An 11642-nucleotide genomic window follows, 5' to 3' on the forward strand; every position below is an offset into this window, starting at 1 on the left:
GTATTGGAGGAGTAAGCCATTTTTCTTTACCAAAACAGCTCAATCACATGATGGAGGCAATTCACCATTAGTCGCCAATTGCCTCTGAGAAAGAAAAGCACAAAGATCGAACAATCCTAGAATAACCTTGACTTAAAGGGAGATACGACCTTGGACAATGACCAACCTCCAGATTGGATGCCAACTAACTAGAAGGATCGACTGACTTCAAATTAAGCTGAGATCCCACTTTGACTATGTACCGACCAAGTCACCAATTGACCCCTCATCCTTTTGACAGTAAGATCTAGATCCTCAAGGATGGGTCATAGAGGGCGAATCTCAAGTTGAAATCCTACTAAGATTTCTATAAGCACCGATGACATCGCTAATAGCCTTTCACTTCCTTTGCATGGAGACTTCGATCTACTTGGATAGAGTACAATACCGCATCAAAGAGCAGGCTCGATCAACAGTATATGATTGATTGTCCTCGGAAGATGGCGATGACTAATCAACTTGGTGAATAATCGAAGCCAATTACCTATATATAGATCTCAGGGATGCTTCCCCTAATTATGTGCACATGGGCTTAACCATCGCACGTAATCTTTGCAGATAATATATATAACCCTTGCACATGCCCGACGTGTGTAACAGATATCCTACTATCTTGAATGGACATAGATTTTCTAGAACCATTACTGAGCTTGGTGGTAACATATAGCTACTCATGGACAAAAGGAATCCTCAGATAAGTAACTTTTTTACGAAACAAAGCCCAGAACTCTATCATTTCTCTCAGTCTCCACTCTACCACTTGTTGAAATTCCAATTGACTTAAGTGTCGGAGGATCTTCCATCGAAAAATATCTCGTGAGTGAATTTTTTTATAGATGTCCCTAAGGAAGGAGCATCTTTATTTCATTGAAAGTCATCTCTATGTCAGTAGGAGACCGATCTCTTCCTTGATAGGAGATTGAGCTTAGCCACAGATCGGAGACTCTCGATCGCAAGTTGCATATATTACCGTAAAATATATACCTCTTGAATTAGAAGAATCTTTGCAGCTTAAAGTTGTACATCTGAAACATTTTTAGCCAGAGCACTTTTATGACTAGTAATAGACGAACGGAAGGAAAGGATAAATGGGAAATGGATCTTTGTTACATATGACATCATGATATTAAAGTCACGGGTGAATGACAATACCACCTCCAACCACATAGTAAGACAACCAAATATGGCATTGAAAGGAGCAAACTGAAATATCTATCTATCCATATATATATATATATATATATATATATATATATATATAGAATATAGAAGGGAAGAAAAAGCAATGTGAAAAATTGCCTCGATTGTTTCAGCACAAGCATGAAGCTTCAAGCCCATTGCCTCACATTTATGATCTATGAGCTTTAGGTGATGCACCTTCTTGATAACCTTTCTTCTTAGAGAAAATCACACCTATGAAAGGAATGAATGCCTTTTTCTTCTTCCTCTTCTTCATTGGATCTGTTGCACTGTCCACAGACAGTTGTCTTTCAAAAACTTGTTCTTCTAAAACTTGAGCCAGGGTTGGTGGGTCAGCAAACTTAACACTCCTGTTCTTTTGCAATTCCATTCCCTCTTTAATCACCGGTTTCTCGACCTGAATTTTGGTTGTACTCTCTACAAACTTGAGGTCTTCAATCTCCAATTCTATAACTCGTTTCTCTGATTCCCTTTCTTTCATGTGTTTGAGCTCGTTCTTTGTCACCTCAAGCTCTGCCCTGAGAGAACTGAGGCAGTTTGCCATTTCTAAGCTTTCTTCACGAGCCTTCTCAAGGTTTTTCTTTGTTTCTTCTAACTCAGCCTTCATGGACCCGATGTGAGAGGGTCTATGTTTGCTTGTGCTTGCCACAAATCTCATCTATTAACCAAAAAGATTATAATTTAATGAAGCAAAACTCAAGATAAGTAAACAATCAAATGGGGCTAATATGACAAATTTCTTCATTGTGTTATGCTCTAGGTCTTTGTTTTTAAACCATATAGTGAACCAATTAATATTACTTCTTTCATTATGACCTATAAAGAGACCTGATCGAGGAACTACTCTTTTTCCTTGTTTGAGACACTCTTTTTTTGAGAAAGTGGATTACTCTTTAATAGTGAAAGGGACTCCATCACTACTTTTCTCTTTTTCTTTCTTTTTTTCTTTCATTCCTTTTTCTCTTTAGTAGATTCATCTATACTGTAATACAAAACAGAATGGCATTATAGCAATTTGGTCTCCCTGATTCCAATTTGGGCGTCTTTCCTTCTCCCAATTGTATCCTCTTCTCTAAACCTCTCTTCCATAGGAGAAAATAACAATTATATCTAATTGTATAATAATTTAAGTCGACTATTTCGTGTACTGGATGCTGATGCTTTCATTAAATCGGAATGTGATCGGATCAGAACCATCTACATATTCATATGTACATTATTTACATAAGCGAAAAAAATGATAATTATATGATGGGCTCTTGTCACCCTTCCAATTAACAATAACAGATTAATGTAAAATTAGCGAGTTCATAGAGGTAATCCATGCAAAAACTAACGTCAATCATGTTTTTTTCATTACATTGCCAATGCTATATGAGGCCAAGGCACAACCAATAATTGGGAATCAACCTTTAGTAACACATTGCCTGATTGCCCATCACCATTCCTGTCCATGCACCAAAGTGCACGCTAGGAATAACTTATCCTTGAAGTCAACTTGATGAACTTCTTTTGTGTTGACCAATAGCTTTAACACTAAGACCTCCATAAACTTAACAAACACTTCCCATGGGGTGATCAATATCCTGCCATGATTATTCACACCAAATTGCTTTGGCATCTGGCAATTGGATCAATTCTTCTAATCACAACTTACCTATATATATATATATATATATGATATGCACACAGTAGAGACAGATTTGAACTTTTTTTTTTTTTTTTTCTCTGAGCAAAACAAGGGAGATAAAGATGGAACGAGGCTACCTCATTAAGCTTGTTGGTATAGTCTTCTCCAGATAAGACCCTCTCACCAAAAAGGATAACAGCTTCCTTCACCGATCGGAATGGTGCTCTTGTGTCGATCTCGCCTCTTGTCACCATGACTCCACCTTCTTCTGTCTCCATGTTCTGTTCTTCCTCTTTAACAACTAAGACTGCCACATGAATGCAAGTGTTTGTAAGTGTGTTTGTGTGTGTGTGTGTGTGAGAGAGAGAGAGAGAGAGAGATGGGAATGGTGGAGGTGTTAAGGTGGTGGAAGGGAGAGGGAGTGGGGCTGGTTTGGTTTTGTTTTGATGATTTCAGGTTGACAGGTAGGGGAGTTTCATTTGCTGAGGGGCATGCTAGTAAAATGGTAGTGCTACGTTTCTTCGCGTCCACTTCACTGGTATTGGGTTAAATTGACGGAGAAGATTTCAGTTGGGTGAAGGGTCCCGATTGGAGTCATCACAGGGCCCATGTCCAACGGATGGAAAAGGCTAGACAGAGAGGGAGATGGTTCACCTAATGATGTTATCCACAATTTGTCTCGTGGACATCCCTGTACGTAAATCAAAGGAACATTTTTTTAATGAGAAATAACACGTAAATGAAAGTTGATGCATGTCCTTTGGTTCCCTTCAATGGATTAACATAATGGTGCTTTCTGGTATTTATATACTTTTGCACTGCTTGGGAATGAACTGGGAAGGGAGTGAAAGAAAAGGGGATTCCCCAAGGACCCTTTTTATTTGTGTGTGTTCGTGTTCATTCTCTGTTTGGGAAAAGGCTCTAGTTTCTTTGATCAACCATATAGATGTTGTCGGGAGTTTTTGTGTATCAGAGTTTTCAATAAGATTCCAAACTCCAAAACTTGTTAATATCATCATCAATTATGTTTGATTAACTTTTGAGTTTTAATCTAAGCGTTTCATCTGGAAAAGTTTTCTCTATGGCAACTAAAATAGTCGCCTGTCATGATGCTGCAAATACAAGAGACGTGGAATGTCTTCTTTAGCTTCTGTTTATCCATCCACTGATTCTTAGTGTCATTCTTGAGTTGTTAGAAGTTGGAACTGGCTGAATAAGATGAAAACTGCAGTGATAATGATAAGAATATGTGGATGTGTAATGATATTTGCCCTAGATACAATGCCCTCTTCAAATTTATTCAGGTACGCCAGGTCCTCTGAACCTTCAGATCACAAGTAATTTGTAGAAGTAGGGGATGGTTGTTCAGGTGGAGTTTGTTTCCATTTGCAGATGAGTCTTTTTGTTAGGAGGATCACTGCTGATTAAAATAGATTAAAAAGGAGAATCAGTAGACAGTTTTGGAGAGCAGAAATTGCGCACGAAAAACCTAGCTAAAGATCCCTATTTCCTCCTCTAATCCTCTATCTTCTCTGCACTCTATTCTTCACAAAACTTTGCTATTTCATCTCCTCTTTCAACTGCTCTCATATCAGTTATCCACCTTTAATATTCAGAATTCGGATCTGAAATCTGCTTCGAACTGAATTTGCTGCCTGATATTCATGGAATCCCTAGATTCAATTGGAGGTTACATCACATGGACCCCGATGCTTCAGATAGGGCTCGGTCCCTGTTATGAAAAGAAGGTTGTTAGAGTTCAAGTCTCACTGAACATAGATGAACTTATAGTTGTATCATTTAGATAACCAACTCACGCATGCTATATAACCTTGGATGTAGTTAATAGTAGAGAGGTTTATCCTAATATTGCTGTTGGTCATGAAGATTGAGGGCATGGTATTAAAGGAACCTGCAAAGGTAAAGAAGGCCTGAGCTAGGAGAGGTCATGGAGGTTATTCCGGTTATTGCATACACCGTGTAATCTGATAAATCTTATAATGGAAATTTGATGGCACCTTCATGAGAACCCATCATGGCTAACCAACTAGATTTCCACCAAAGAAAATGATATTTATGTGACCAATGCCATTCACCTAAACATGCATGTTTAACTGGCGATGCTGCCGCACATGAAGAGTTGCCATATTGTTGCATAAATGATATGGAAAATTAAAATATGCAGAGCCAATAATTTATACGGATTCAAGAGACCTGAACAATGGCTGCAATTTTGTCTTCAGTAAGTCTGTGCAATTTAGACTGGTTTTACTGCATTTTCTCCTCATACAAAGAACCATAAAAACACTTGATTTAATTATTTGCTGAATGAGAACCTATATGCATTCCCAATATTCATGTGAACAATAGCTTGTTATTACATTGTTTCCTCATGCAAAGAACCATACAAACATCTAACTAAAGTTACTAATTTGATGAACTAGAACTTATATGCATTCCCAACATTCATGTGAACTATAATTTGTTATCTCTGTAATATACGAAACTTGTTATCTTCCTTTCTTTCTTGACCCTGATCAAGTTTAGGGACCTGCAGAATGTTCCTCCATGGTTGCATGACCTCAAATGGTGACCAATAATGTACACCCCTCTACTTGTCACTCAGCCTCCTAAATTTCACAATCGGCTAGCCATTTGCCTGTAGTATTCTTTCACATGAATTCAACATCTATGCTTGTAGAGTTGATGCTAGGTTGATAGCTGGTCCTATATATCTGTTTAATCCTTCAATGAAGCCCTCGTAGATCTTGGAACTAGTTGAAGTGTAGTAATCTTTTTTCAATCTACTCTACATATCTTATATTCCCTTTTAGATCAGATTTTCTTGTGATAGATGGTGTAAGGTTAGATTCACACGGGAGTCAACAATCACTACAAGTAGGAGATCGCTTTACCGCTCAAGCACATATAGATAATTTTTTGCAGCTAAATATGCTGATCTCATGATGGATCATATCCCATACAAGGAAGTCACGAAGATATGAAAAGTTGTCTAACTCCTTAAAACTCGTGTACTAAGCAATCTCTGAATCAAAGCTGACCACAAAATTATCACGTCCCTACAAGAAGATATTTTGTCATCATTTGAACTATTTGAGTGTAATTAATGAAGAAATTAGAATAATTTCAATTTAGTTACTTGAGCTAGGAGATCTTGTAATTATTGTGAAGGAGTTTGTTGCTGGCCATCTACAGAGCCAAGGCACTGTGCAGCATGGACACAGGTACAAATATTAGGTTGTGAATGTTAGGTTCTGCATTTCGTTAATCTCCTGAAGTTTCTTGTTCTTGATGTCTATCCAAGTGTCATAACTATACCCAAGATATATTATATTGACACAAGCACTTCTGGCATCTTTCAAGGGTCTGTAAAGCATATATCAGATGAGTTCTAAAAAATGTCTAGTTGAAGTAATTTCCTAGTATAAGTTCACTCTTGGCATTCCAGGTACTAGCACATCATATACTGGCAAGTAGCGTAGGATAAAAATTGGTCTAGAGAAAGAATTATGGGTATTGGTCGTCACCGCAAGCTTACAGCATGAGCACTGACAAAATGTAGATGGGCAGACGAGGAGCTGGAAAAAAGACTGATGAAAGAAAACAGAGGTTGTCATCCCAAGTTTACACTAAAACATTGACAAATGCATTCCACCTAATTAGGCAAGCTAATATATATGTGAAACAATGGCATCTACAACATAAATATATATTAAAAAAAAAAATCAATTGAACACCTGGATGGTCCTCAAACTGTGAATTTTGCGTATGACGATGTAAACATGTACCTGATGCACCAAATAGAATGCATAACATTAAATTTTATGGTTCCACAAGGCAAGTACTTGTCCATGAATATGCATTAATGTACGCAATTATACAAGTAATGCACATGGTGTGAATTGCAATTGTTAAAGCTAAACTTTGGTTTATCCATGCCAAATAACATTTTGACCTCCAGTAACATTTATCCATTCCACATAAAAGTCGAGGCAGATGAGAAATAATGAGTGAAGTACATAATTGTGGTCATAAAAGGTACCAACATAATATTGATGACTTTATTGTATAAAACACAGTTCCTAGACAGCAGTAGATGAAATGTACAAGCAATAATTACACTTTTTAATGACGAGCATGAAAGCATAGCAAGATCTGTCCATCATTGAGTTGCTTTTAAGAATTTCAAGACTAAAGAGTGGTAATTACCTAAAAAAGCTTTAAGCCATTGGTGCATTGTCTCCTCACCTAGTTAGAATTCTGACAATTCTTGTGTACCCTCCATTTCTATCATCATGACGGTCTTGATCTTCTGCAAGTAACACATGGACTATTTGCTTCTCATATATGCTTGTCTCCTCTTATGGAGGGATCCATCCTTCGCCACTGTTAACATCTTATCTACATATTTCCTCGTCGCACGTGCCCATGCTCTTATGGTTTTTATCCTGCCATAATGGTTGGGTTGTAAGGCCATGTAGTAGTGCTTTCCACCGAGCTGGAGGCCTGTTCAGTTTCGGAACATGCTTTCCATGTCCCGTTGCATAGAATTCGCCCCCACTGTAGATGCATTTCTGCAAAAAAATGTCACTTTCTGCAGAATCAAAAGAAATATAAGCATTTACTCTAATGCTCAGCAAAGAATGTCAAACAACTACTACTTTGACACATTTTTCCATGGCCCAATCCTTTGCTTCCTCACATCACATCGAGGTAGTATTAGCATGTATGTATGTACATATATGTGTGTGTCTGTGTATGTATAAATGAAAAAGTAATTGTTCCACTATTCTCAAATAGTTTTCGCATCTTTTTGAAACAAATGACATTTTGAACAATGGAAATAGAGGAATAATCCACGTGCAGTAGAGAAGCTATTAAATAATGTCATCAGAAAACAAGATGGTCATCAAATCCTCAACATTTCTGGGTAATAAGAATGCATATCTTTGAGTTCTGAGGTTTGCCCTGCTTCATTAGTGCAGAGAAACATAGTTCAGATAATTGAAGCTGAGACCCATTGATTATTCACTGATGTTACCAAAAAAAATTGGATCCAGACTGTGTCTAGAACCAGGAAATTTTTGTAACCAGATGATTGACAAAGGAAAAGGCTAGCAGAATTATAGAAAGAAAGAACTAATGATAATTTCAAGGCCCTCGCTTTGAGATGTTTACGCCATGAAAGATAATAGGGTCAGTAAATGCTACCCAAATCATATCACAGTGGTCAAGAAAGGTAAACAATCATGATTCTCACAGTTTATGTCAACTGCATAGTGGCAACTAGAAATATTTAAGAGGACCAAAAACTATTTTAGTACCTATAGGTGGTGTTCAATGTGATGGAATATGGACTAGAGTATTTTTTTTTTCTAGATTAATGCTGGCTAGTAGAAAAGGGCATCCTTTCACATCTTGTCAATAATCAGCTACACTTATTTAGCCAATCGTATATTATTTTTCTTTGCAAATGAAGTATAATAAATGGATTTTGTCATTTTATTGGGCTACTAGACTCCAAAAGCAAGCCCTAAGATTAATCTAGCTTGGGTCGACCACTCCAGAGTACTCCATTACTTGCCAGGACAAATGGCTTTCTATACTTATCTACATCTAGAAGCTGGCGAGTTCTGTTAGATAGGCAGCACATGATATGACCTCTGTAAGAATCCATTTCAACTAAAACTTATGAGCGACATGATTTCCACCTCTACAGAAAGAGTTAACCAGAGGAATAATAATAGCAGCCTAACTATCCTTCAGATGATTCTCGCCAAGCTTACCATCCCCCCAAAAAAAATTTTACTCCATAAGGATGATGCATTGTGATCCATCTTATAAGACAAGATTTTACTCATACGTAATTCTAAGGTTCACATAATGGATATGCGCTACTCATTTAAGATCCAACAAACAGTTACCTTAATCGGCAGCCTTCGGTCAAGACAGAAACTCCAAAGATATCATATGGAGAAGCAAAACAGCTTTCATCTCATGTAAACGAACAACAACCCATTTTGTTAAACTACATACACGATATTTGTACCAAAATAGATGCATTTGTTATCATTCACGTATCCTGAATCCATAAGACTTCCATGAAGCCTGTTTTGTAAAACTATGGATTATCAGCCCATCTTGCAAATTGGAGATGATTTGTTAATACTAAACTAGAACATTTATTTCCTTAATCATTTTAAAGACTCAATAATTGTTTCATCACTTTCACTTTCAAATTTAGAATTCAGTAACTTATATTTTGCTTTGAACATTTCAGCCCTATTGCAAAACATAAAAGACATGGACACATTTTCCAATATGTGGATTTACAACTGGTAAAGTGGTTCACTGAGGTAAATGGCAACTTAACCATAAGGTGGCGTTTGGTGCATTACATAGATAATGTTGCTATGGTAATGTGATTGCAGAGGGAATGTGATTATCTGATATACAGAGAATCTTATTTTGCAGCATTTGGTATGTACAGTAATGTTATTGTAAAATTACTGGGAATCCTACATTGCAGTATTTGATATATAATTTAGATTACATGGAATATAAGCTAATTTTTTTAAAGTATCCCCATCCTTACTTATTGATTATTGTCTATTTTCTAAAGGAACAACTTAATTTTGAGACCAACTATTTTTCGTGACATCACCCATTATGTTTTTTTTTCTATTTTCACCAACTGGGACTACTCATAATTTATTTTGATTTATTTTGATGAAAATATTTTAGTCCTGAAGTTATCTTATCGCAAGATTGTAGGATTGTAAGATTATATATAATCACACAGCCACCACCTCCTAGACAATCAGATTACTTTTTTTTGAGGTAATGCTGCATTACCTGTGAAAGTAACAAAACAAACAGTGTAATTTGATTATCTGTTGCAAAATTATATGTAATTCTGTCAGGATTACATGCTACCAAACACCCCCTAAGTACAATATATGCAACCTAAAATGACTCCTTAACTGTTATCGTTAACAAGCTTGTATCTAACACTGGAAGAGAATGCTCATCTTCAATGTAGCAGCGGCAATTGTGATCAATTATGGCACACAATGAGCACAGGAAGTAAAGAGCTCATTTTGCACTTTCGTGTTGCAAAAAATGCATATTTGCGAAAGGATGCAACAGAAATTTCATCACCAAGAATCCAAAAAAGTCTTCCAATTCAACATCTGTCAGGCATTCCAACAAACACAAACATACCTCCACAACCAATACCAGCTTAGCTAAAATTTCCACCACTATTAACTAGTCGCAGCAGAAGATGAAGAAGCAAGGACAATGGAAACAGTTACCGAAGCCAATGGAGAGAAGAGGAGTCAGGGGAGCAAGCCCCGAGAAAGATCGCAAGCACTTGGCTTCTTCGAGGCCGACGACGAAGAGAACGACGAACGGGCCGGAAAGCGAAGAGAACGTACGCGAGGCGATGACACCGAAGGGAGGGGCGATCGGTGCGATGCCATCCTCCATGGTGATACGGATAACGCCGGTGAAGAAGAATAAGAGGAAGAAGCCACCACCGTTAGAAGTGTTCGACAGAGATCTCAGTAGGAGAAGCAGAGGAAGTAGACTGGAAGCCTTTCTCCTCATCTGAAAACGCTTTCCTTCGAGTCCGGGGACGATTCCCTTCCGTTTCAAAACTCGTTTCCTAGCCCAAAGGGCATTATCATAATTTGGTTTTGATTATAATATTTCGTAGAGCTCCGTAAGACCTCTATATAAGATTATTCTTGTTAATATATATATTGGTATCGGCACATGATCATCCGATTCTCATGAATACAATTCATAAAATCAAAAAATAAAAATTTTTATAAAATCTGTTGGAATATCTTACCTTATCATCAGATCAGTCTCTGATATATTCAGTAATATAAAAAGTGACCCAAGCTATCGCATTGATCATAGTATGCTCAGCAACATAAAAAATGACTTAATCTACCGATCATCTCCCAAAGAATATCTCGAAGAGACACATACGAAGGTATATTTCTTACTCTACTTTTCATATGTATAAGTTGTTAACCATTAAAATATTAATATCAGTTTAATTATCTTTCATGCTACTTTCACTAAGATCTTTCTGCCAATAAAACTTTATCCTCTATAAAGCGCACATTGTTGTATCTTTTATAAGAAAAAATTTGTTGTGATTTCTTCTATGCATATCATATCATATCTCATATATGTTTCAAAGAAGAATTCTTTCTAATCATTTGAGGAGTTGAATCATGTGTTTTTTTATTTCTGAAATGCACTCTAGATCGGATGTGTAATCATAATGGAAAACACGTAAAATTTTGCATTGCAAATATTTTTGATGCAAGAATAAAATGAAAGAGAGTTAACTATTTGTTGTTTCTCGCTTTAGAGCACTTCAATTTTTCTAAAGAGAGATTTTAGATGTGAATAAGTTAAGAAAAACTCAAGCAATAAAAGAAGGAGAAGGAGAAATTATCCGGTAGTTTCTTCCTTACTTTCAACCATTCCCTCCCACATTTAAATCTTAAGTGATCTTGGTCGAGCTAGCTTATCATGGATGGCTCAACCAGAATCCACCAAACTTGGTGCCCCCGATGCCTAGAATATACTGGGTGCCCAAGAATCTATTAGAGCTGTGTAGTCCAGTGTCCTACAGAGACAAGATAGGAGCAACCATGAATCAGCATGCACACAAGAAGATTGATTTTGTGCTGAAACTAGGGTACATGGGGGTACATCTAGTCCTAGA

The 11642-nt window shown here is 37.0% G+C and overlaps 1 protein-coding gene across 8 annotated transcripts; it reads right to left on the reverse strand.

Annotated features, from left to right (window-relative positions):
- Positions 1–1161: 1161 nt before the first annotated feature.
- LOC105059416 (WEB family protein At3g51220) lies at positions 1162–10557 on the reverse strand. Of its 8 annotated transcripts, none has more exons than XM_019855332.3 (5): positions 10207–10557; positions 7100–7464; positions 6628–6678; positions 3007–3176; positions 1162–1897 (listed from the first exon to the last, which is right to left on the reverse strand). In XM_019855332.3, the coding sequence occupies exons 2-5, from the start codon at positions 7125–7127 to the stop codon at positions 1388–1390; spliced, it is 759 nt and encodes a 252-aa protein (XP_019710891.1). In that variant the 5' UTR covers positions 7128–7464; positions 10207–10557; the 3' UTR covers positions 1162–1387. The 8 variants fall into 8 exon arrangements, with proteins under 8 accessions (XP_019710891.1, XP_073106363.1, XP_019710894.1 ...); XM_073250262.1 differs by having other exon boundaries at positions 7100–7484; XM_019855335.3 differs by having other exon boundaries at positions 1165–1897; positions 7139–10554.
- Between the last annotated feature and the right edge of the window lie 1085 nt (positions 10558–11642).

This window comes from Elaeis guineensis, chromosome 16 (genome assembly GCF_000442705.2).
Source record: "Elaeis guineensis isolate ETL-2024a chromosome 16, EG11, whole genome shotgun sequence".
NCBI lineage: Eukaryota > Viridiplantae > Streptophyta > Magnoliopsida > Arecales > Arecaceae > Elaeis > Elaeis guineensis.

Bases quoted from the DNA above. Each gene is read 5' to 3' on its own strand.
- LOC105059416 (XM_019855332.3), bottom strand. From the start codon at position 7,127: ATGCACCAATGGCTTAAAGCTTTTTTAG. The intron at 6,679-7,099 runs GTAATTACCACT...TTGGTGCATCAG, and splicing joins ATGGCTTAAAGCTTTTTTAG to GTACATGTTTACATCGTCAT. The intron at 3,177-6,627 runs GTGTTCAATTGA...TTCATGTGGCAG, and splicing joins ACAGTTTGAGGACCATCCAG to TCTTAGTTGTTAAAGAGGAA.